This window comes from Equus przewalskii, chromosome 1 (assembly GCF_037783145.1).
Source record: "Equus przewalskii isolate Varuska chromosome 1, EquPr2, whole genome shotgun sequence".
In the NCBI taxonomy this organism is placed as follows: domain Eukaryota; kingdom Metazoa; phylum Chordata; class Mammalia; order Perissodactyla; family Equidae; genus Equus; species Equus przewalskii.
In genome coordinates this window covers 55,493,452-55,521,422 of record NC_091831.1, presented here as the reverse complement: position 1 = coordinate 55,521,422, position 27,971 = coordinate 55,493,452, and the positions used below count along the sequence as shown (strand labels likewise).

Sequence of the window (27,971 nt, the reverse complement as noted above, 5' to 3'; positions counted from 1 at the left end):
TTCAAAAAATACTCTCATTACTGAAAAACAAAGTCAAATTTATTCGACATTCCATTGATCACTTTGTCTAAAGTCTAAGCAGCTTGAAAAGAGACTTGGGTTTTCTAAGTCACTCTGATGCTTTTGTGAAATATACATGGAGTTCCAAAAGAAAAGCAGAACATCCTTAGAGGGTTTGACTTTTGTGCTTTGAATCAGCATAGTAAATGACTACTACAAATTCTCCTTCTTTTCCCCCCATCTTTGTTTCACTTTAACTCTCCCTCTTGCGCTCTAACTAGTGGTATAGTCAAATTATTACTCATTATGTCAAAGGAGAATAACTAAGGTTGCTTTAATTTTCCTTTGTTAGCAACATGATGTCTAAAGAGTTTGCAAAAAGTCATCTGCTTCTCAAATATATTTTTAAAACAGGAGCTGTGCTGGGTGCTGGGGATTCAATCACAGACAAAGGAAAGATAGATTCTGCCCTATTGGAGTTTACCATCTAGGAGAAAATAAAGAAAAGTAAATGGCAATTGTATACGGTTGTGACAAGCAGTGTGTTGGATGATCTACTGGGTCCTATGACAACATCAGTGGTGATTAGGTTGGTTTAGGAGAAACATTAAAATTTTGAGGAACTGACTTCCAAACTGTAAACTAAAGAAGATTTAGGTTTAAAGTTGAATTAGTCCAAGGAGATGGGGAAAGAGGGATATTTTAGAGACAGAAAGACTAGCACATTTAAGACACAGAAATGCAACGTCCAGATGTCTCATATGTTACAGGTAGTCATATGGTGCATGTACGTTTAACTTTATAAGAAACTGCTAAATTGTTTTCCAAAACAGCTAGAATATTTTGCATTCCCACCAGCAATGTATGAGAGTTCCAGTTGCTCTACAGCCCTCCCAGTACTTGGTCTTGTCACATTTTTTGATTTTTGTTTTTGCTATCCTAATATGTATATAGTATTATTTTATTTTGCCTTTAATTTGCATTTCCCTAATTACTAATGATGTTGAACATCTTTTTCTGTAACAATATTTTTGAGATACAATTCATATACCAAAGAATTCATCCATTTAAAGTACACATTTCAATCATTTTTAGAATGTTCACAGAGTTGTACAACCATTACAATCAATTTTAAAATATTTCCATCTCTCCCAAATTAGACAATCGCTAGTCTACTTCCTGTCTGTATAGATTTGCCTATTCTAGATGTTACATATAAATGGAATCATACAATATGTGATCTTTAATGACAGGCTTTTTTCCTTTAGCTTAATGTTTTCTGGATTCATCCATATGTAGCATACCAGTACCTTATTCCCTTTTATGGTCAATTTTGTTGTATGGATATACCATGTTTTATTTATCCATTCATAAGTTGATGGACACCTGGGTTGTTTCCATGTTTTGGCTGTTATGAATAATTCTAATTAGGATTTTAATACACGTTTTTGTGTGGGCATATGTTTTCCTTTCTCTTGCGTCTATACCTAGGAGTGGAATTTCTGGGTCATATGATGACTCTATACTTAACCATTTGGGAAGCTGCTCGGCTCTTTTCCAGTGGTACCTGACTGCACCATTTTACATCCCCACCAGCAGTGCATGAGGGTTTCAATTCCCCTCATTCTCGCCAACCCTCGTTATTGTTTGCTTTTGATTATAGTCACCCCAGTGAGTGTGAAGTGGTTTCTCATTGTGGCTTTGATTTGAATTTCCCTAATGGCTAATGATGTTGAACATAATTTCATGTACTTATTGCCCACTTGTATGTCTTTTTCAGAGAAATATTTATTTAGATCCTTTGCCCATTTAAAACATAGGGTTATTTTGTCATTGTTATTGAAATATAATCATTTTTTATATATTCTAGAGGTAAGTTTCTTATCTGATATATAATTTGCAAAATTTTCTCCCATTCTATGGGTTGTCTTTTCACTTTCTTGATGGTATCGTGTGAAGCACAGAAGTTCTAATTTTTTTTTTTTTTTTAATTTCTTGGTGAGGAATATTAGCCCTGAGCTGACATTTGACTCCAATCCTCCTCTTTTTGCTGAGGACGATTGGCCCTGAGCTAACATCTGTGCCCATCTTTCTCTATTTTATATGTGGGATGCCACCACGGCATGCCTTGATGAGTGGTGCTAGGTCTGTGCCCGGGATCTGAACCAGTGAACTCTGGGCCACCGAAGGAGAGTGCATGAACTTAACCACTATGCCACCAGGCTAGCCCCACAGAAGTTTTAAGTTTTGATGAAGGGCAATTTATCAATGTTTGCATTTGTTGCTTATACCTTTGGCTTCATATTTACAAAGCCATTGCTTAACCCAAGGTTATGAAGATTTACTCCTATGCTTTCTTCTAATAGTTTTATACTTTTAGCCCTTATATTTAAGTTAGATCTTTGATTAGCTTTGAGTTATTTTGCATATGGAATTAGGTAAGAGTTTAGTTTCATTCTTTTGCATGTGGGTATTCATTAGTCCCAGCACTATTTGTGGAATAGACTACTATTTTCAACTTGAATTGATATAAATCAACTGACTATAAATGTCAGGATTTATTTCTGGACTCAATTTTATTCCATTGATCCATATGTCCATCCTTATGTCAGTACCCCTCTGTCTTGAAACCATAGCTTTGTAGTAAGTTTTAAAATCAGAAAGTGTGAGTCCTCTAAATTTGCTCTTCTTTTTCAAAATCATTTTAGCTCTCATGAGTCTCTTGAATTTCCATATGAATTTTAGGATAGGTATGTAATTTCTGAAAAGGCTAGCTGGGATTTTGAAGGGAATTGTGTTGAATCTGTAGGTCAGTTTGGTGAGTATTGTCATCCTGATAATATTGAGTCTTCTGACCATGAGCATGGAATACCTTCCCATTTATTTAGATCCGCTTTAATTTCTTTCAACAATGTTTTATAGTTTTCAGTGTATAAGTTTGCACTTCTTTTTTAAATTTTTCTCTAACATTTATTCTTTTTGATCCTACTGTAAATGATATTCTTTCTTAGTTTCACTTTTAGGTTCTTTTTTGCAGTGTATTGAAATACAATTGTGTTTTTCTATATGTTGATCTTATATTCTACAACCTTGCTGAACTTGTTTATTTGTTCTTTTAGTTTCTCTATGTGTGTATGTGTATTCCTTAATATTTTCTATATACAAGATCCTGCCATCTGAGAATACAATTGTACTTCTTCATTGCCAACTTTTATGTCTTTTATTTTTATGCCCAATTCCCTGAGCATGCCTAATTCCCTTTTTGTATCGTTTTTTCCAACCTGAACATCTTCTTTGGTGAAATGTCTGTTCAGTCGTTTTACCTTTTTAAAAATTGGGTTATTTATTTACTTATTTTTGTTTTGTTTAAAAGTCCTTTATATATTTTGAATTAAAGCCCTTTGTTCTTTATGTAATTCACAAATATTTTCTCTATATCTGTGGATTGTCTTTCTAATCTCTTTATAGTATCTTGTTCAAGGCAGAAATTTAAATTTTGGTGAAGTCAAATTTAGGAATATTATCATATACAGATCATACTTTTGTGTTTTATATAAGAAACTTTTGCCTAACCCATGGTTACAAAGATTTTCTCCTAAGTGTTCTCATAGAAGTTTTATACTGTTTAGTTTTTATATTTAGGTTTTTGTTTCATTTTGAGTTAATTTTTGTATATGGCACAAAGTAGGGGTCAAGATTTGTTTATTTATTTATTGCACATGAATGCCCAATAGTTGCAGCATCATTTGTTGAAAAGAATGCCATTTCTTCATTGAATCATGTTTGCCCCTTTGTTAAATATTGGTTGACCTATATTATGGGTCTATGTCTGATCTCTCTGTGCTATTCCATTGCCCTGTGTGTCTACTTTTCACCAATACCACATTGTCTTTAAATTTGTAGCTTTATGACAACCCTTGAAATCAGGTGTTCTGAATTCTCTAACATTGTTCTTTTTAAAAAATTGTTTTGGCTACTCTTGTTTCTTTGTCTTTCTGTATAAATTCTTGTATGAGGCCATCAATACCTACAAAACTACTGTTGGGATTAATATTGGAATTGCATTGAAGTTTTAGATCCAGATAGAAAGAATTGACATCTCAACAATATTGAGTTCTCTCATCCATGAACATGGTATGTCTCTCCAATTATTTAAGCTATCTTTGATTTTTTAATCAATGTTTTGTAGTTTCCAGCATCCAATCATTTTTAATTGCTAAATATTTGAATAACAATGCTTTTAACCTATTTGTTATACAAAACAAATCCATTTAAATATTTTCTACTTATTGTGTTAGTTTATGGTGGGGAGAGGTTGTGTGTGTGTGTGTGTGTGTGTGTGTGGTACACTTAAAAGAATTATGGAAAACTTGTGCATTAATTAGCTGATCTGATTTTAAAACTATTTTAAGCAAGAAGTTTAGTGCTGCTTTTAATACTAAAACTTGTAAGAATCTTAGAAGGCTGTACATGCTAATGTAGTAGAAAATAGCACAGAGTCAGAAAAGCAAATCCTGATTCTAATACTGTGTGAATTTAAACAACTTCTAATCTCTCATTAGGAAGATGGAAATAACAGGATATTTGCAAGAATCAGATGAGGTAACTCTAGTAAAGCTTTTGAGACAATGTCTGACAATATATTAATGTTGCCATAAATATTAGCCTAAAAAATCCTAATAAGAAAGGAGGAAATAGAAGTGTTTCTGTTCATAGATGACCTGATTATCTATCTAGAAAATCTAAAATAATTGACAAAAGTCTCTTGGAACTAATAAGTGATTATAGCAAGGTTGATTATAGCAAAGTCAACACACAAAAGTCAATCACTTTTCTATAGTCAGCAATGACCAAGTGGAATTTGAAATTAAAAATGCATAAACATTAGATAGGAGCACCTAAATGTATGAAACAAATATTAACAGATCTGAAGGGAGAAATAGACAGCAATATAAAAATAGCAGAGGACCTCAGTGCCACACTTTTAAGAATGGATAGATAATCCAGACAGAAAATCAATAAGGAAACATTGGACTTAATCTACATATTAGCCCAGATGTACCTAACAGACACATACAGAACATTCCATCCAACAGCAGCAGAATACACATTCTTCTCCAGCACACATAGAAACATTCTCCAGGATAAATCATATGTTAGGGCACAAAACAAGTCTTAATAAATTTAAGAAGATTGAAATGATATCAAGCATCTTTTCTAATCATAGTGGTATGAATCTGGAAATCAATTACAAGAAGAAAACAGGAAAATTCACAAGTAAATGCAAATTAAACAACAATGCTACTAAACAACCAATGGATAAAAGAAGAGATCAAAAGAGAAATAAAAAATATCTTGAGGCAAATGAAAATGGAAACATAACATACCAAAACTTATGGAATGCAGCAAAAGCAGTTCTAAGAAGAAAGTATAGTGATAAATGCTTACATTAAGAAACAAGGAAGATCTAAAATAGACAACCAACCTGTACACCTCAAGGAACTAGGAAAAGAATAACAAAGTCCAGAGTTAGCAAAAGGAAGGAACTAACAAAGATCAGAGCAGAAATAGATGAAACAGAGATCAGAAAAAATAGGAAGATAGAAAAGATCAAAGAAACTAAGAGAGAGTTTTTTGAAAAGATAATCAAAATAGACAGATCTTCAGCTAGACTCACCAAGAAAGAAAAAAAGAGGACTCAAATAACCAAAATTATAAATGCAAGGGGAGACATTATAACTGATACCACACAAATGCAAAGGATCATAAGAGACTATTATGAACAATTATACACCAACAAATTGGACAACATAGAAGAAATGGACAAATTCCTAGAACTATACAACCTACCAAGACTGAGTGATGAAGAAATAGAAAATCTAACCAGACCAATAATGAGTAGGAGATGGAATCAGTAATCAAAAACCACCCAACAAAGATCCTGGTACCAGATGGCTTCACTGATGAATTCTACCAAATATTTAAAGAAGAACCAATGCCAGTTCTTCTCAAACTCTTCCAGAAATTAGGAGCACTCACAAACTCATTTTATAAGCCAGCATTAACCTGATACCAAAGCCAGATAAAGACACAAGAAAAGAAAATTATAGGCCAATATGCCTGATGAAAATAGATGCAAAATTTCTCAACAAAATATTAGTAAGTTGAATTCAATCATACACTAAAAAGATCATACATCATGAACAAGTGGGATTTATTTTGGGACTGCATGGATGGTTCAGTATCTGCAAATCAATCAATATGTTACACTACATTGACAAAATGAAGGATTACAGTCATATGATGATCTCAGTAGATGCAGAAAAAGCATTTGACAAAATTCAACATCGTTTCATGATAAAAACTCTCAACAAACTGAGTGTAGAGGGAATGTACCAAAACATAATAAAGTCCATATGTGACAAGCCCACAATGGGCAAATACTGAAAGCTTCTTTTCCAAGATCAGGAACAAGATAAACATGCCCGTACTCACCACTTTTATTCAACATAGTGCTGGAAGTCCTATCCAGAACAATCAGGCAATAAAGAGAAAGAAAAGGCATCAGAATTGGAAAGGAAGCAGTAAAATTGTCTCTATTTGTAGATGACATAATTTTATGTATAGATAATCTTAAAGACTCAACCAAAAAACTCTTAGAACTAATCAATGAATTCGGTAAAGTTTCAGGATACAAAATTAACAGACAAAAAGCAGTAGCATTTCTATACACTAACAATAAATTTTCTGAAAAAGACATAAATGATCTCACTTACAGTAGCATCAAAAACAATAAAATACTCAGTAATAAATTTAACCAAGGAGGCGAGAGATTTCTACTCTGAAAACTACAAGACATCGATGAATTGCAGAAGACACAAATAAATGGAAAGTTATCCCATATTCATTGACTGGAAAAATTAATATTGTTAAAATGTCAATACTTCCGAAAGCCATTTATAGATTCAGTGCAATCCCTATCAAGATTCCAATGGCATTTTTTACAGAAATAGAACAAACATCAAAAATTTATATGGAACTCAAAAGACCTTGAATAGCCAAAGAAATCCTGAGAAAGAACAAAGCAAGACATCACACTTCCTGATTTCAAGCTACACTATAAAGCTATAGTTATAAAACCAGTATTGTACTGGCATAAAAACAGACAAATAGACCAATGGAACACAATTGAAAGCCCAGAAATAAACTCAAGCATATACGGTGAATGAATATTTGTCAAGAGAGCCAAGAATACTCAATGGAGAAAAAACAGTCTCTTCAATAAATGGTGCTGGGAAAACTGGATATTCACATGTAAAAGAGTTAAATGACTCCTATCTTACACAAATCACAAAAATTAGCTCAAAATGGATTATAGACTTAAATGTAATTCCCCAAACCATGAAACTCTTAGAAGAAAACAGGAAAAAAACCTCCTTGACATGGATCTTGATAATGAATCTTTTGAAATCACACTGAAAGCATGAACAACAAAATAAAAAATAAACAAATGGACTGCATCAAACTAAAAAGCCCAAAGAACAAAAGAAACCATTAACAAAATGAAAAGACAACCTATGGAATGGAAAAAATTATTTGCAAACCATATATCTGATAAAAGGTTAATATACAAAACATGTCAAGAGCTTATACAACTCAATAGCAAAAAAGAAAAAAGAAATCTATTTAAAAAATGGGCAAAGGACCTGAATAGATATTTTTCCAAAGAAGATATATGAATGGTCAACAGGTACATGAAAGATGTTCAACGTCACTATTAGGGAAATGCAAATTAAAACATCAATGAGAAATCACCTCATCCTTGTTAGAATGGCCATCATCAAAAAGACAAGAGATAACAAGTGCTGACATGGATGTGCAGTGTTGGTAAGATTGTAAATTGGTATGGCCACAATAGAAAACAGTGTGGAGGGTCTACAAAAATTTAAAAATTAAAAATAGAACTACTGGAAATTCTACTTCTGGGAATATGTCCAAAGAAAACAAAAACCCTAATTCAAAAAGATAGCTGCACTCCTGTGTTCATTGTGGCATTATTTATAGTAGCCAAGACGTGGACACAACCTGTCTCCACCTATGGATTAATAGATAAGAAGTTGTGATGTGTCTATAAATATATATGTATATATATATACACACACATACATATAATATGGTATTTTATATATATATGTAGTATAATATATATACATAATGTGGTATATATTTTATATATATGTAGTATATGTAAATGGAATATTGGAATATTATTCAGCCATAAAAAATAAGGAAATGCTACCATTTGTGACAACAAGGATGGACCCTAAAGGCATTATGCTAAATGAAATAAGTCGGACATAGAACAACAAATACTATATGACCTCATTTATATGTGTAATCTAAGAAAGCAACAACAACAAAACAAACATCAAACTCATAGAAAAAGAGGTCAGATATGTGGTTACCAGAGATGGTGGGTACAACAGCAACAACAACAAAAACATCAAACTCATAGAAAAAGAGGTCAGATTTGTGATTACCAGAGATGAGGAGTAGGGGGCAGGGGGGAGGGGGCATTGGTGGAAGATGGTCAAGAGGTGCAAACTTCCAGTTATGAGGTAAATAAGTACTAGGGATGTAATGTACAACATGATAACTACAGTTAACACTGCTGTATGATATATAGGAAAGTTCTTAAGAGAGTAGATCCTAAGAGTTCTCATCACAAGGAGAAATGTTTTCTTTTCTTTTTGTTGTCTATATGAGATAATGAATGTTAATTAAACCTATTGTGGTAGTAGTTTCACAATATATGTAAATCAAACCATCACAATGTACACCTTAAACTTATACAGTGATGTATGCCAATTATATCTCAATAAAACTGAGGGAAAAAGGCATACAAACTGGAAAGGAAGAAGTAAAATTGTCTATATTTACAGATGATGTGATATTATACATGGAAAACCCTACAAATCCCACCAAAAACTGTTAAATTCAGTACAGTTACAGGTTAAACAGTTGCATTTCTATACAGCAATGAATTATCATAAAGGGAAATTAAGAAAAAAATCTCATTTACAATAGCATCAAAGAGAATAAAATACTTTGGAATAACTTTAACCAAGGAGGTGAAAAATCTGTACACTGAAAACTATAAGACATTAATGAAACAATGGAAAAAGAAACAAGTAAATGGAAAGATATTTCATGATTATGGATTAGAATAATTAATATTGTTAAAATGTCCTCACTACCCAAAGCAATCTATAGATTCAATGTAATTTTTATCAAGATTGCAATGATCTTTTTCATAGAAATAGTCAAGACAATCCTAAAATTCGTGTGGAACTACAAAAGATCCCAAATAGCCAAAGCAATCTTGATGAAGAATAGAGCTGGAGGCCTCACACTTCCTGATTTCAAACTACAGTACAAAGCTATAGCAATCAAAACCATATGGTATTCACATAAAAACAGACACATAGATCAACGGAACAGAATAGAGAGCCTAGAAATAAACCAATGCATGTATGGTCCATTAATTCACAAGAAAGAAGCCAAGAATATACAATGGGGAAAGGACAGTCTCTTCAATAAATAGTGTTGGGAAAACTGCTCAGCCACTTGCAAAAGAATGAAACTGGACCACTATCTTATATCATAAACAAAAATTAACTCAAAATGGATTGAAAACTTAAATGTAAGACCCGAAACCATAAAACTCCTATTTTTCCACAAATGGTTTTGGAACAACTGGACATGCACATGGAAAAAATGAATCTAGACACAGCCCTTATACCTTACACAAAAATCATCTCAAATGGATCATAGACCTAAAGGTAAAATGCAAAACTAGAAAACTCCTAGGGGATAACATAAGAGAAAGCCTAAATGATCTTAGGTACGATGACTTTTTAGATAAAATGCTAAAGGCATTTACATGAATGAAACAATTGATAAGCTGAACTTCACTAAAATTGAAAACTTCTGCTCTGAAGAAGGCAATGTTGGGGTCGGCCCGGTGGTGTAGCGGTTAAGTTTGCACTCTGTTTCGGCAGCTGAGGGTTCACAGGTTGGGATCCCAGGAGCAGACCTAGCACTGCTCATCGGGCCGTGCTGTGGTGGTACCCCACATAAAATGGAGGAAGATTGGAATAGATATTAGCTCAGTGACAATCTTCCTCAAGCAAAAAGAGGAAGATTGGCAACAGATGTTGGCTCAGGGCCAATTTTCCTCCTTCCCCGCTCCCCCTGAAAAAGGTGATGTTGACAATAAGAAGACAAGGTACAGACTGGGAGAAAATGTTTTCAAGAGACATATTTGACAAAGGACCATGTCCAAAATATACAAAGAACTCTTAAAACTCAGCAATAAGAAAACAAACAATGCAACTAAAAAACGGGCAAAAGGCCAGAGACCTGAACACACACCTAACCAAAGAAGATATAGAGATGGTAAGTGAGCATAAGAAAAGGTGTTCAATGTCATATGTCATTAGGAAATTGCAAATTAAAACAACAGTGAGGTATTACTATACATCCGTTAGAATGGCCAAAATCCAAAACATTAACACCACCAAATATTGGCAAGGATGTGGAGCAACAGGAACTCTCATACACTGCTGGTGGGAATGCAAATTGTACCGCCACTTTGGAAGACAGTTTGACAGTTTCTTATAAAATTAAACATACTCTTAGCATATGATTCAGCAATTGCATTCCGTGATATTTACCCAAAGGAGCTGACAACTTTGTCCACACAAAAACCTGCACATTGATTTTCCAGCCTCTTTATTCACAATTGCCAAAACTTGCAAGCAGCCAAGATGCCCTGCAGTAGGTGAATGGGTAAATTGACTGTGATACATCTAGAAAATGGAATATTTTTCAGTGCTAGAAAGAAATGAGCTACCAAGCCATGAAAAGACATGGAGGAATCTTAAATGCATATTACTGAGTGACAGAAGCCAATCTGAAAAGGCTACATACTGTATGATTCCAACTATATGACATTCTGGAAAAGGCAAAACTATGGAGACAATAAAAAGATTAGTGGTTTGGGAGGCGGGGGTGGAGGGAGGTAAACAGGCAGAGCAAAGAGGAATTTTGGGGCAATGAAAATATCCTGTATGATATTATAATGATGGATATATGTCATTATACATTTGTCCAAACCCATAAAATGTAAAACACCAAGAGTGAGCCATAAGGTAAACTGTAGTTTACATTATGATATGTATGATATGATGTGTCAGTGTAGGTTCATCGATTGTAACAAATGTACCACTCTGGGGGCGGATGTTGTTAGTAGGAAAGGCTATGCATGTGTAGGAGTTAGGGGTAAGTGGGAAATCTCTGTACTTTCCACTCAATTTTTCTGTGAACCTAAAACTGCTCTAAAAAAATAAACTTAATTAATTATTTTATTAATTTAAGAAGTCCCAGGTAAAAATGAAAATCTAGTGATATGAAAAAGAAATTCCAAGATGTGTCATTCTTAAATGTCTTGTATTAGTGAACATCATTTATCTCTGATCAATAGTTGATCAATATTATTTCACTGTCTTTGTCTAAATGCTATAGCCAGAATCTCTAGCATATTAATTAGATAGGAGCTGTAGTGTATCTGTCAACTAGCAGCACTTCAGATATAAGATACACCTAGAAAAACAGCCAGCAGGGGACATTTACACTCAAATTGGCAGTTTTATTTGATTTAAAAAATTCAATGATTTTTAGCAAAATTGGCAAGGACCAAAGGAGAAACATTAAAGTAGTAGTATTTTTTTTAAAAGATATTCTTGAAGACAATGAAAATGGCTATGAAATTGCTTTATAAGCTTGGAGATGCACAAATGGATCTGGCATTCTCGCTGTGAGAACTTTGAAGGCTTTTAATCTCCAGAATGCATACATTTTATGTTACCATAATTTCCAATTTCCAAATCTCGCTTAGGTTTGGCATGGGGTGGTGCTAATATCTTTGATGCCAGAGATGAATCGATGAGGTCTGTGGCAAGAACTAACAGCAGGAAGCACCGTCAGCAGCTTTCTTTAAGAAATGGACTGTCGCCATCAATTCTTCTGTTTAGACGTCTCGACTGTTGTCAGTATAAGCATCCCATTTGACCTATGAGTTCATGCCAGTGGGAAAAAAATCCTCTCGTTGTGTACCTGATTTTATTATTTTTATGGTTGATATAAACCTTTTTTAAAAAGCAAGAGGAAGATAAATGAGGAAAAGCATAGGGATCACCCAAGATCCATCTATTTCTATGCCTGTTTCTAGGATACCTTCCTCCCTGAGAATTGTAACTGAACGACCCACACGAGAGTAGTTATTCCTCACAGGGGCAGGAGTCTGCTTTTTTGCGAGTCCTGTTTTCTAAATCTTCCAGCATATGAAAGCCACATTTCCATGACAAACCGGCATGCCACTTCTGAAAGTTGTGGTCCGCTTCGGACAATTCTGCAGGGAGCTAACAAAGATTAGACCCGAGTTGTGACTGGCAGATAGCCTAAGTGATGGTCTGTAGATCAGCTTTCCACAATTCAATTTGTGTTCAGAAGACTCATAGCTATAAAACTACTTGCTGAATTAAAAAAGGATTGTAGTGCTGTGGTGAGAGTGTGACCTGCAGGCAGTTTTATATGAGCTAAATAGAGAGGTGTCCAGGCTTCGATGGTGTGATCATTACATAAATGTGGATTTAGCAACTTCTTGTTCACAAATGTGGCCACGATTAACCATTTAATTTTGAAGAATTTCCAGCTCATTTACCATTTTTGAAGATCGTCCCTGAGCTAATATCTGTTGCCAATCTTCCTCTTTTTGCTTCAGGAAGATTGTCCCTGAGCTATCATCTGTGCTAGTCTTCTTCTATGTTGTATGTGGGATGCTGCCACAGCATGGCTTGACAAGTGGTGTGTAGGTCCACGCCTGGGAACCAAACGCACCAACCACATGCCGCCAAAGCAGAGTGAGTGAACTTAACCACTACGCCATGGGGCCGGCCCCACGATTTTTTTTCTTTTTACCTTGTTGACGTACTGAATACTTTCTTTCTCCAAATTATGGACCACATAGGAGAAAATAAAAATGTTAAAGCTCAAGACAATAAACACTTCTTTATCTTGTAAGCAACATTCAAGTGATATAAAATAAAAATATTTTATTAAGATTCTATTCCTAGCTCTTCCACTGGACTATGGGTATTATGCTTTTGGGTAAGTAACAGTCCACTAGCATTTTATTTCTGTTGTGCCTTCTATCTCCATCATCCTAATGAAAAGAATATTTTGTTCTCTTGAATAGTTCTTTGAGATTATTGATCAAAATGCAATTAATAACCCCTTCTACCAATCACAGCTCCATGATACTGTCTTTCTGGCACATACCTGCACATGCACATGCGCACCACAATGCATCCACTTTCAGCAGCATGTAAGAGGAAAGTATTTAAAGTTGTGGGAACAAACCCCAGTAGGGATGAAAATAGTTCTGCAAATATGTGATACTCATGGAGAGTCCAGGGAACTCACTTTAGACTCTCTCTGCATCTGTTTTTGTGGAGAGACGTAGAAGTGATTCCCTAGTACGCCCTACGGCAGTGACCAAGCTGATTGGTGATTCAGTTTCCTCAGATGCAGAATGGGAATAATGCTGCCTTACAGAGTACTGTGAAGATAAAATTCTATGGTTCACGTGCAAGGGCTTAGAGAAGGAAGAAGAATACGATGCAGATAGTACTTACAGTAATAGCTATCCTGTGTAAGTGCCTTTGTGTGCTAGACAATGTTGCATACATTATTTCATTTAGATATTATTTGCTTCATTTTATAGAAATGAAGGTTAAGAATGGCAAATCAGCTTGCCAGCGTCACACAGAAGATGGCAGAGCTGGAATATGTGCACAGGTCTGAATGGATTCAAAGCTCATCCCCTTTTTCTTCTGTTACACCTTTTATAAAATATCCTTCTTTGTCTTGGCAAATGATTTTGGCTTTGAAATCTATTTTTTAATATTACCTAGTAATATGTGTTAGCATTTACACAAATGAAAAAATCAACTTTATTACCACTGATTGGATAGGGGACAGCCAAATAAAAATGCCTAAGAGAACTGCTAGTCTGCATTCTTTATTTCAAAAATAAAAAATTAAGGAACACGCCTAAGGCGTACAGTGCAGTGGTACAAGGGTGATTACCGGAGCCCTCTATTGTAAATGCCATTAATATGACTCATAATCTCCTGTCTTATCATGGAGTAATGTTATGTACCTTTTCTCTCTAGCTAAGTCATCAGCACCTAGAATTCTGGTTTTATGCATTGCCAGATCTTCCATTTACAGTGCATTTGGTAGCCATTCTATAATTGTTAATTGAATGAAAGAATAATGTGAATACATATGGGGTACATCCTTTAGAATCAGGCCCGGCTTTTAAAGGATGGTGCACAGATAATCTAGTCCTTTAGCTATTCTGTGCCTCTTGACAATTTGTTTCTAAGTGGTAGAGTTAATGCCAGCAGACGAACTCGTTCTCTGGTATAGTTTTTACCGAGTTTACTGGTTGGCCTTGAGCAATTGCAGAATAACCAAATACAAGGTAAATATGGACTTTTTACGTTGTTTTAAAATCTTAGGAATCTGCGTTGATATTTCTGCAGATGCCAAACTTGAAAAGGCACCGAACTTGAGGATAACAAATAGCGTGATGCACACTAAGAGGAGCCATAGACCTTGTTGTGACTGATAACTAGGTACATGGAGATGACAACATTGTGAATGAGAGTGGTGAAGTGCTGAGGGCAGAGCTGACTGTGAACAGGTGACTGAGTTTATGCCAATCCATAAAAAATAACAAAGCCAGGGTCTTAAATTGTGACTCTAGGCTTTTAAAGAGCTTCCGTGTTAGTGTGGTTAAAAGAATTTAGCACTAGAATGAAGTAAGATATTTCAGAGGTCATTAAACCATCACTTGGGGGTGATGACTTCTGAAATACTTTATTGCAATTCATTTCCCAATATAAAGAAACCTTTAGAACTCCTAAAGACATATTGATTACACCTCAGACTCAAGAATAAACTCAAATGAACAGTTTCATTTATTGAAACACAAAAGAGTCTTAATTACACTGATTATTTTTTCTCTGTATCATTTGCTAAGCATTTTATTTGGGGATCATATATTAGCTAATATATACCTATTATTATAGGTATATATTATAAGGTAGGATCACTTTATGAAACAGTATTTGAGATTTTAAACTACCTAACTAGCCAATTATATAATAACATAAAGCCAAATTTTTAAAATATAAATGCAAATCAAACAACTTTTCTCTCACCTCTGAGTAGCCAGTGACCATCAGATGATATGTAGAAAGAGGCAATATGGAACCGTAGAGAGCGGCACTGAGGCACAAGACAAATATTCTGCCCTCTTCAGCTCTCTCACTAAGCAGTTGAGTGAGTTTAACAGTGTTAACCATTCCATTAGATAAAGATGTGGCAATAGGTGATCTATAAGTTGCTTCTAGCACTAAAATTCTATCAGTTCTATGATCCAAAAAAGAATGTCATATGCAAATGACATGATTCTATGTCCTCATAATAAATGACTTCTTAATTATTCAAATGAATGGTATTTTTGTCCAATTCAAAGAAATGAATTGGACAATGAATTAAGAAGAGAGAATTAAGAAGAGAGAAATAAACAAACTTCTCATAACAAACTTACCTAATCAGTCCTTGGTGTGTCCAGATTATCTATAAAAATCTAATAAGTGATCCAAAGCTCTCTTTGCCGGTGTGGAATCAGTTGCTTTTAGAATCAGAGGATGATTTTGCTCCATGAGAGCAGTCACTTTTCTACAGACTGCAGCCCTCCCACCCACAATTTACTCTCTGCCCCGCCCTCCTCCCGCTTTTCCTCCTGTGTCTTCTCCTCCTCTCTAGAGCTCTCATTTTCACTCTGAATGCATTCTTCCTATACAATTTTCTCTTTCATCAATAACTAGAAGCACCTCACACCAGGCACTGTACAATCCAATTGAGCGTATGATAGTTTTCCTTACAGCAGAAATGTAAAAGTCACGTCATTTTGAGAATACTTTCTAGTGTCTCTCCAAAATGGCTTTAGAGTATCTCTCTCAGGTAAACCATGGGATGTCTCATTTTTTCGGGAAGTATTTACAAAATCTCTTAATTGTGGTTGACTTACATGTAAGCCAACTTTTATGTACAGGTAAAAAGTCATACCCTGATGACTTTATTAGTTTTCTTTGTAGAGGTCTACCCCCTTTAGAGGTCTTTTTCCCTAGTGCTAGGGTTCTACCCTCTCTAGATATTAGCAATTGCTCTGTATTTAAACAGATCCAATGATGCCTGTTGACATTTTAGCCTCTAAAGCAATCTGATGACCTAGGCTTATCCCTGTAAGGAACATATATCTTATTTAACCAACATCACCAGCCAGTGGGAAGGTGTTGTGGCTGATCAATCTTTTTCATGCTGTTTTGACCATACCATATAGGCAAATGCAACCGTGGCCTGTGTGTTGGACCATCCTGGGTCTTATGTCCCTTAGCTTAATTTTATACCTCTTCATTTCATATCAATGAAAATTAATTGTTTTGGTCTTTCACGTTGCTATTTTAAATTCATGAATGAATGGTAAAAAACTAGGGGAAGAGGAAATGATGTAAAATACAAGCCTGTCAATTAAGCAGTATAATAAAGCAGGCAAGAATAATATATTAAAATTTTTCAGTATCTAGAGATATTAACTCATGAGCAGGTGAAAAGGACAAACAAAAAGAAATTGGGATCAGTAGAAGAGGACTCCTTTGTCTGGCTAATTAGATATCTTCTGTATGTGGAAGGGAATCTTAGTAGCAAACACTTATCCAACATGTTGTGGAAGAGGAACTCATGCCTTGTGTAATGAGTTGTAGTAGATTATGCTGAAGGCCTTTTTCAGCTCTAAAAATCTAACTTTATGTATTCCCAGTCTTCAGTTTACATGACCATTCTAAGTGGGAATTACCCTTCTCAATAACCAGCACTATATAAGCTACTCGACAAGGCCTCCCCTCGCTCTTTCTGATATCCGACTTTTTTTCACGAAGTACTTTGATAATGTCTTTAGACTGTGTATTTTGACTTACCTTCCCTCTCCACAATCACAGATTTGTGTTTCCCTGTCCTTGGAACTTTGCCTATGCAGTTCTGTCCCTTCTACATAACTATTCCCCATCAGGGCCTGTGAAAGCCCTCCTTACTTCCTGGTTGAGGTGCCAGAAATCTTCCCTTATCTACATCAGAAAGCATTACTTCCACTTCCTAAATATGCTAAGACAACCTTTTAAAATTTTTCAATCATAATTTACCTTGTACTACGGCAGTCGTCTCCAAATTTTAATGTGCAGAAGAATCACCTGGAGGGTTTTTAAAAATAGTTTCCTTGGAGGACTTGTTTAAACAAAGCTTCTGGCTCACAAGTGTCCATGACCGACATTTCTAACAAGCCCACAGATGATGCTTATGATGCTCACAGACCACACTTGGAGAACAACAGTACGATCTAAAGAGAATAGTTTTGCTTCTCAAAGTTCAGGGCAGGCTTGTTTTTCATCTCTCTATTTCCCCAAATTCCTTCTTCTAGGAAATGTTCTATGAATAAAGGACCAAACAAGGTCAAGTAGAATTTAATCAGGCTTATTTTCCAGCTTGTGAAATCCCCATAGCGGTAATTTTGTAAAGATACAAAAAGAGAGAGACAATTCAATTGCAAAAGGAGTTTCTGTTTGTGTTCATGAGAACAACACATCTGACAAAGAAATGTCCTTTTCACGCAGAGGAAAGCAAACTATAGAAGGCAAAAGAGAAATGAACAGAGCACATTTTTATTCCATTTAAAGGGAACTACCATGTCCTGGAAAACCCAAATTTGGTAATTCTTAAGAGAATTGGGAAAAAATGAATAACTCAATGTATAAAAGAAAAATAATTTGACAAATTGAATATTACAGTGTAATCACATAAAGGCAATCTGGAACTTTCTGTTTTTGGAATTGAAACATAGAATCTTCCAAACCTAGGGAGCATATACCCCTGAGCCTCACAGATGCTGTATCAGTGTGCCATCTCTGTGTCTGTTAGGTTTTGCATTGTCACTCAGAAAATATTCTTACAACAGCCTAAAGTCTAATTTCTTTAGTTTATTAAAGTCCATGGTGCTCTTCTTATTGATTGAGTAAAGTCTCACCATGCCTGGCTGCTCTTAGAGAAATAGAACTTTCAAGACATGGTAAGACTGAAACAGTAACACCATTTTCGTTTTAATAAAGTGCCTAGTTTTTTTTGCAATAACCCAAAACAACAAATAGAAATAGAAGCACAATGTCCCACAATTCTGCTCTCAAGACATGAATTCTCAAAGGATCAGAGTCTGGCCAGCCAGGAACAAGCAGCCCTTTCTGCCCAATTCGCATGTCATCTTGGGCATGCTTGTTGTAGTCTCAGAAAGGCTTTGTGCTCCATGTTTCAATATAGCCAGAAATTAGAATTCTTCCTTTAACGCTTTTCTCATACATATATATATATTTTTTTCCGGGCTTAATTATATCTTCATATTTGCTGATGCAAAGTTGGAAAAATATTTTCAATCTCTGATTGGCTACTCCCTTGGGAGAATTGTTCTAAACTAGTGATTCTCAAGCATGGTCCTCAGAGCAGTGGCATCAGCATCACCTGGCTTATTAGAAATGCAAATCGTCAGGCTCTACTCCAGTCCTATTAAATCAGATGCTCTCCGAGTATGACAGGAATCTTTTAAAAATTTTTTTACAGGCCCTCCAGGTGGCTCTGATTCACACTAAAGTCTGAGAACCGCTGCTCTAAATGTGGTAGCAATGGGATGGATGGAGAAGTGGTTAAGTGATTAGTGGAAAACTGATTAGACATCTGAAGCTGTATGGTCCAGTAGGAAGCAGCTAGGAGATGTCTTCCACCCATCCTACTCTGGATCCTTTGTTCAGAGGCTTATAATCATGTACACATCCAGAGAATCTGGTCGCTCAGGTCTAAGGGTGACTAAGATGACTGAAATAGTTTCCTATTCTCCTCCACATCCCCCAACCACAATCAATAGTTCTCCTTCTGTATCCATTCTGGTGACTGCAACTTCTGGATACAACACCATCAGAGATGAAGTGGATTGGGACTTACGTTTAAGTCTTTAATCCATTTTGAGTTGATTTTTGTGTATAGTGTAAGGTAGAGTCCAAGTTCATTCTTTTGCGTGTGGATATTCAGTTTTCCCAACACCGTTCATTGAAGAGATTATCCTTTCTCTACTGTGTGTTCTTGGTGCCCTTGTCAAATATTAGTTGACTGTATATGCTTGGGTTTATTTCTGGGCTCTCTGTTCTGTACCATCAGACCATATGTCTGTTTTTTATGCCAGTACCATACCATTTTGGTCACAATAGCTTTGAAATATAATTTGAAATCAGGAAGTATAATGCCTCTAACTCTATGCTTCTTCGTCAGGATTGCTTTGGCTATTCAGGGTCTTTTGTGGTTCCATATGAATTTTAGAATTGCTTTGTCTATTTCTGCGGAAAATGCCATTAGAATTTTGATAGGGATTATGTTAAATCTATAAATCACTTTTGGTAGTATGGACAATTTAACAATATTAATTGTTTCAATCCATGAACACAGAATATCTTTTCATTCATTTGTGTCTTCTTCAATTTCTTTCATCAATGTTTTACAGTTTTCAGTGTACAGATCTTTCATCTCCTTGGTTAAATTTATAACTAAGTCTTTTTTTTATAGTATCCTAAATGGGATTGTTTTCTTGATTTTTTTTTCAGATAGATCATTGTTGGTATAAAGAAACACAACTGATTTTGGTGTGTTGATTTTACAGCCTGCAACTTTACTGAATTCACTTATTCTAACAGTTTTTTGTGGAATCTTTAAGATTTTTTACATACAGGATCATGTCGTCTTTAAGCAGAGATAATTTTACTTTTTCCTTTCTGATTTGAATTCCTTTTTTTCTCTCTCTTCCTACTTTTCTCTTCTTTCCTTTTTTTTTTTTCGTCTGATCACTCTTGCTAGTACTTCCAGTACCATGTTGAATAGAAGTGGCCAGAGTGGACATTCTTGCCTGGTACTGGATCTTTGAAGAAAAGTTTTCAGTTTTCCCCATGATTATGATGTTAGCTGTAAGCTTTTCATAAATGGCCTTTATTATACTGAAGAAATTTTCTTTTATACCTAAGATTTGGTAAGTTGTGTTTTCATTTGTGTTTGTCTTGAGATATTTTAAATATAAAATTCTGTTTTTATTTCCTCTTGATATATTTAAAATTCTCTTTTCATTTCCTCTTGATTCAGTGGTTGTTCAAGAATGTGTTACTTAGTTTCCACATATTTGTCAATTTTCTCACTTTTTTTCCTATTATTGATTTCTAGTTTCATTCCATTGTGATATTTGGTATGATTTCAATCTTCTTAAATTTATTAAGACTTGTTTTGTGACCTAATGTGATCTATCCTGGAGAATGTTCCATGTATGCTTGAGAAGAATGTGTATTCTTCTGCTGTTGGGTGAAAAGTTCTGTATGTGTCTAGCAGGTCTTAAAACTGTGAAAATCCTAGAAGAAAACATAGGGGAAAGTCTCCTTGACGTTGGTTTTGGCAATGATGTTTTGAATATGATACCAAAAGGTCAGGCAACAAAAGCAAAAAATAGAAAATTGTGACAACATCAAACTAAAAATCTTCTGCACAGAAAAGGAAATAATCAAAAAAAATGAAAAGGTAACCTAGGGATTGGGAGAAAATATTTGCAAACCAATGGGAGCTAAAATCCAAAATACATGAGGAACTCATAAAACTCAATAGCCAAAAACAGACAACCTGATTAAAAAATGGGCAAAGGACCTGAATATATATTTTTCCCAAAGAAGGCATACAAATGGCCAAAAGATATATATGAAAAAATATTCAACATCACTAATCATCAGGTAAATGCAAATCAAATCACAATGAGATATTATCTCACACCTCTTAGGATGGCTATTATCAAAAAGATAAAAGATAACAAGCGTTGGTGAGGATGTGGAGAAAAACGAGCCATTGTGCCCTGTTGGTGGGAATGTCAATTGGCACAGCCATTATGGAAAACAGTTGAAGGTTCCTCAAAAAACTAAGATAGAACTACATATGATCCAGCAACCCCACTTCTGAGTATATACCCAAATGAAATTAAATCAGTACCTCAAAGAGATATCTGTGCTCCCATATTCGTTTCAGCATTATTTACAATAGTCAAGATATGGAAACCACCTAAGTATCTATTGATGGATGAATGGATAAAGAAATTGTGGTATATGTATAATGGAATATTACTCAACCTTAACAAAGGAGATCCTGCTATTTGCGACAACAGGGATGAACTTGGAGGATACCATGCCAAGTGAAATAAACCAGCCACATGAGAAAAAAAACTTGCATGATCTCACTTATATGTGGAATCTAAAAAAGTCAAATCTGCAGAACCAGAGAATAGAAAGGTGGTTATAAGAGCAGCTGGGAAGGTGGGAGAAATTGGGATATGTTGGTGAAAGGGAACAAAGTTGGAGTTATGTAGGATGACTGTCTAGCAGTATAAGGTACTGCATGAAGACTATAATTAATAATACTGTATTGAATACTGAAAATGTGCTGAGATAAATTTCACGTACTCTCACTTACACACACACACAAATGTAACTATATGAAGGGATAGATGTGTTAATTAGCTTGATATAGTAATCATTTCACTATGTATAGGTATATAAAATCATCATATTGTACCCCTTAAAATACACAATTTTTATTAAAAAATAAAATAGTTTTAAAAAGAGAAGGATTTGGGAAAACACATTAAATGTAGTAAATTGTAAGTAGAACAGTATGATACCGCACCTATTGGAAGAAAAACAATGGGCTGCTTAAAATTATCCAGAAATAAATTCACCTATTTTACTTGAAAAATTAGGGAAGCAGGAGAAGATACAATCTCGGTTAAACTGGGTTTCATTGACAAGAACAGAAAGAGAACATCTGGCTGCACACAGGTAAATAGCGATGGAAATCAAAGGGAGTGTGTACATCTATTTGTATGAAACATGTTGGACACGGGTAGAGATCCCCTCATACAAGTCAATGAAAGCCAAATTCGGGTCTATGGAAAGACTTACTAACATAAGAAGGATTTAGTGTCTTAAGATTGCAAAGATAAGTCATTATTTTAAGAACAAATTTTTCTAGAATGTGTATTCTTTAGTTTCTCAGTAAAGGACTAGGAAACATAAAATATCTGAAGAAGTGGTGAAAGATGATATAAAATGATCATTTGCAGAAATACAGTTTGTAGGCATAAGAAATCTGGGATAAGAGGGAAAATTAGAAGAATACAAATTTATGAAATGATAAAAGTATTTATGGGAGATGGTAAAAACAGACTCAGCAAAATATGAAATCCAATCAGTGATTTAGAGAACAACTTAGAAAAACATACTAAGAGTGTGAATTAATCAAAGATATAATAGATATGCAGGAGAGAAAACAAAGATGCAATTTATAGATAGCTGACAATCCTTGGAAATAAAACCAAACAAATGGACCAAAAATAATAACAAAGTCATAATGAACTATTTTCTGAACTAATAAATTTTGAGTTTGTAAGTTTAAAGAGATCCCTGTATTTCATGGAAAGTTAATGAAAAAAAGAAACCCATGTCTAGAAATACACTGCCAGATTTTAAAATTCCAATAATCAAGACATAGCCTTCAATATGGAGGAGTGAGAAATGTTACTTAAAAGACACAAGCATTAAATTAACATCAGATTTTGTTTGCACTATAATAAATGCCAGAAGAAAATGGAAGCACTTATATGGGGTCTTACACGAAACAAAAAATTGCATTTCAATAGTTATACGTGTAGCCATGCTGTCATTTGTATGTTGTCAGTCTTTAAAATGCAAGTATTCAAAAATATGTCACTGATGAATCATTTTTGAATAATACTGCTTGAATTATTTTCCAAACAAATGAAAAATGAAGAGCATTTGATAGCTAAAAAATGGAGAATTCATGATTCCAGTTCACCATAAAGAACTAATTCACAAGAATTCTTTGCAAAGCTAGTCACTGAATGTATTGCAAATGTTAAAAAAAAAAAATCCAAGAGAGTAATTGTATGATTGTTTTAGGCATAAAATAATCATAGTCAGCTTCTACAATCCCAAAATATATTGTTGAATATTGATAATTAAGCCTATCTAGAAATGAAAAATCATTCCATGTTTTTCATTTTACACTGAGTTGGGGCAGGGGATGTGTTGGTGGGCCAATATTTTTGTATTTTTCTTAAATTTGCTCATCATTAAAAAAACGTGAAAACTTAGGAGGATATAAAAGTTTTATTTTTGCATCACTAAAGGAAATGAAGCAAAGAATGCAGAGTTATGTCCAAACTTGTCAGTCATAGTAATAAAGGCAACTGATTTGTCTCCCCAATTACATCCTAATATTCAGATTAAGTTAAAAAGTATCTAAATATAAAGTGTCACTAAAGGTCAAATAAATATTATTTTCAACTGTTTACCAAAACAGTTTTAAAATAGATTGTAGGCCATAAAGACATCCTAAATTTATTCAAAACGACAATATTCATAAGGTCACATCTCTCTAAAAATACTACATGATGCTGTAAATAAATACATTAAAAAACTGAAAACACGTAGAAATTTAAAAAAATTTTTAAAAGTACATATTTTAAATGTCTGTTAGGTCAAATAGAGTATAATAACTGTAATTTCATACTATTTAGAAAGTTTTAAAAAGGAGAATATAAAATTTCTGACATATTATCAAAGTTATACTCAGTGACAGAATTCTGGCTTTTTTTTTCACTAAAACAGAAAAATGGAACATAAATGAAGTAGGAGTTCAACATATTGTGATAGAAAGGTTAATATAAAATTGTATATGTCACTTTTCACTTGTCGCTCTGCATGGCAACCTGCAGTCTCAACGACTGCGGTAAATGTCTATTTCCCAGCAAGCTGAATGAGAGAGTCTGGACGGTCCTCGGGAGCAGCAGCCCCGCTGCTGTCTGCAGGGTGGGCTCACGTCTGCTCCATGTGTCTTTTATTTCTGTGATGCTGACGGAAGGATCACCGTTATGTAGGATATATGTTCCCAAGGCAAAAGGCAGAACACAAGACACATGAAGAGAAACACATGGAATGTTTCTTAAAGCCCCTGCTTGGAGATAGCGTACTTTCTCTTTCACCCACATCCTACTGCTAAAAACAAATGTCATGGCCAAACCCAGGTCAATGGAGCAGGGAGTTTACTCTGCCCACAGTGAACCATGGCAAGAACAGGAGCAGAGGGAAAATTCTGAAGAAATAATTTCTCCTTTAATCTCCTCGCGAATTAACAAAAAAATGAGAAAAGAAAATGATAGAGATAAAAGCAAGAATTTACTTAGAAACAATATCAGAAGAATTGATACACACATTAACTCTGGTTATTTAAAACAAAACAGAGACCAACCCACAGCAAATCAAATAATAAGAGCTAAACATATAAATTATAAATGTTATAAATTAAAATGGGAATATATTCACAGAGTAATAAATTTTTTAAGGAAATACTATGTACAACTAAATCTTAGTACATTTGAAGGTCTCAGAAACAATTTTCTGAGAAATACACGTTGGCAAAATTGAACCAAGAAGTATGAACATTCTAAATGTTTCACTAGTCATGAATAATATTAAAATGTTATCAAATAATTACTTTCAAATAAGACGTTGGCCTCAAATTTTTAGAACTTTAATATAACTGATTATTCCCGTGCTATAGAATTTGTCACAGAAAATGCAAAATGATATAAAACTACCAATTCAAGTATCCAGACATAATTCTGATAGCAAAGCATGACAAGGATAAGACGAAGTGATAACTATAGAAGATATTTCTTGTGATTATGGATGTCAAAATCCAATATAAAATATTAGAAAAACAAATTAAAAAAAAATTCAGGAAACTTCTACCATTTCCTAGTCAGTCAGGCAGAAGAATAGCTTGGTTAAATATTATGTAATCAAGAGAATATTAATGTGTATTATATCAAAAAGAGATAAAAATAAAAAACATTCTGATATTTATGATAGATATCAAAAAATGTTGATAAAGTGGGGTTGGCCTTGTGGCGCAGTGGTTAAGTTCACTTGTTTCGCTTCAGCAGCCCGGGGTTCATAGGTTTGGATCCCGGGTGCAGACATGGCACCACTTGGCAAGCCATGCTGTGGCAGGCATCCCACGTATAAAGTAGAGGAAGATGGGCACGGATGTTAGCTCAGGGCCAGTCTTCCTCAGCAAAAAGAGGATGATTGGCAGCAGATGTTAGCTCAGGGCTAATCTTCCTCAAGAAAAAGAAAATTGTTGATAAAATGGAACATATATTTCTAGCTTTAACTGTAAAAAATTTCTTCACCAGCACCACCAACAAAATACTTTTCAGAAATATCGAAGTAAAAGGATATTTCCTTAACATGCTAAAAAATACCAGTCTTACATTAACAACTAACAGTAAAGATTCTTTTCCTTTTTTCCTCCTCGTCTCCTACCACCTCTCCTCCCCTCTCTTTCTCCTCCCCTCTCTCCCTCCTCCTCCTCCTTCCTCTCTTCCTTTTTCTTCTTCTTCTTTTTATTTTGTATAGCAATGGAAGTTTGGGCTTCTGAGAGAATAATAAAAATAAGGAAGATAATTACTGGAGAAAGAAAACAAATTACAGTGTAGTTTGCAGATGATAGATACAAAGATGTATATATGACAATTAGCCAGAATTTCTTTGAATTAGTAATAAAATTCAATAACATGAAAAGATTTTTAAAATATCAATAGCTTTCTTAGGAATGACAAAGAAATACTTGGGACTTTGCCAAGTACTATAGAAATTTATCAGAATTGGAAAAAAATGGGAAGAAAACATCTTGATATAGGAAATACATCTCAATTAGCTATGAAAATTGTATTATTCCTGAACATCAAAGTCAGAAATAAAATTAAAATCCAATCATATCTGAAAAATATTTGAATAAATATGACAAAATATGAGTTCATACTTTTGATATGTACAGCATTCTCAAAAATTAATTTAAAAAGTAACATGATTGTTTTATCATAGTTTATGGCATACATAATAAGCCATTGAAAAGAAGGGAAAATAGACAAAAAAATCAGTAACAACATAACAGAAAATGGATATGAAGAGGCTTTTCACAAAGCACTATACTTTAATTAACAAATATAGGGAAATTTTAAAATAACTATGGCATGCAATCATTTTCCTATCTCATTGGAAAATTATACATACACCTGATAAACTACTTATTATGTATATACCTGAGTAAAATTAAGTCGGCATTCTCCTGTCTTGTTAGATGGAGTGCAATTTGTTTCAACCTTGGGGAATACACTTTCACAGTATGAATGAAGCAAATTAAACAATATTCTTATTTTTTGATAATACTTCTACTCCTAGGAAAATGTTATTTACAAAGATGATTATCTCAATTATAACCCCAAGGAGGGAAACAATGAGAAAAATGGATGGTATATTATGAAATATGCTGCCATTTAATTTTTTATGAAAAGTTTGTGATAACACTGAGAACAAATGAACAAAACAATATAATTGCAACTTTTTTTTCTAAACTACACACAAGAGAGAAAGAAAAAGGATAAAATCTGAAAGGAAATAAAGAAAAATGTTAACGTTATTTGTTTCAGGCAATAGGATAATAGTTTTCCTTTTTTTATTTCCAAATTTTCTTTAAAGGACATATCTTAGTTGAATATAATAAGCAAGAATATTTTTAAAAGATAAGGTTTTGCTCAGGATACAAAGCTAAATAGATGCCTTGTCAGAGGAGGATGTTCTGAACACAGGTCTCCGAGTGCAGTGGTCAATTAGAGGGAAATTGCTGCTTCTTTGCTGAGAGAAGGTCTTAATGACAATTTACAAAAAGAGCGGGCTCTAGCTTTTCCTCTGTGTAGCTGGCTAGCTTCAAGCTCACAGCGGGCTGCTCTCTGCTTTTCTTGAATGAATGAGTAAAACCCTGAGTCTAGCAGACTCTAATCTGTGGCACGTTTTGCATGGTTTCGCATGGACAGCTTCTCTAAGCCCCCTACTGGCATAGCAAAGGAAGACAATAACCTAGGCAAATTAGAATCAACTATCTTCCCCTGAAGTTAAAATCCAGATGCTACAAGCAGCTGTTATGAACTTTATTTAAATTTAATCTGGTAGCAGAGTTTTTGTTATTATTAGCTTGAGCATAAGAGTTAATTTTCTGAGCTTTACAAGTCGCTTTGAGGAGAAGACTGTCTCTCATTTACGTGAAAACTTACACTTAAACTCATCCGAATCCTAGCCAATAGGGAAGCTCAGAGCTCTCTACAGGAACATATTCTGTAGTACTCTTTAGTTTGGAATGTCATCATGCAATGCCTCTTTCCTAATAAAAATTAACCCTGGTAAACAACTGTTGGAAGTCAAGTGCCAAATATGTTCACTTTTTTTTCCATTTCCATAGCAGTGTGTGCAACGTACCGTGATAAAGCAATTGGACAATTATTGTTTTTAGCTAAGGAAAACGTAGCTTATGTTTCACTCTACTTCAGTAAGCTAAGTTAAAAGTTTCTTAAACTATTTTGTCAATATTCATGTAAATTTGAAGAGTTTTATAAAACAAAATGTTATAGGCACTTAGCTATTAACAGCTTTAGCAGCAATTTACAGATAAAATGGAGATTGGAGACGTGTCAGGATTATATTCAAATTTCCCCATTTAAAAAAAGGAAGGAAGGGAAAGAGATG

The 27,971-nt window shown here is 34.4% G+C and overlaps 1 protein-coding gene across 26 annotated transcripts in view; it reads left to right on the top strand.

The window, feature by feature from the left end:
- CTNNA3 (catenin alpha 3) overlaps window positions 1-27,971 on the top strand; it is a 1,517,748-nt gene that overhangs the window by 827,430 nt on the left and 662,347 nt on the right. For 3 of the 26 annotated variants that reach the window (XM_070563786.1, XM_070563779.1, XM_070563776.1), the window contains exon 10: window positions 13,847-14,126. The exons of the other annotated variants lie outside the window; for them this stretch is intronic. In XM_070563786.1, coding sequence (XP_070419887.1) covers window positions 13,847-13,852 — 6 coding nt within the window. In that variant the 3' untranslated portion in view covers window positions 13,853-14,126. Of the gene's footprint in view, window positions 1-13,846; window positions 14,127-27,971 lie in introns of those variants that run through there. 26 annotated transcript variants of the gene reach the window in all.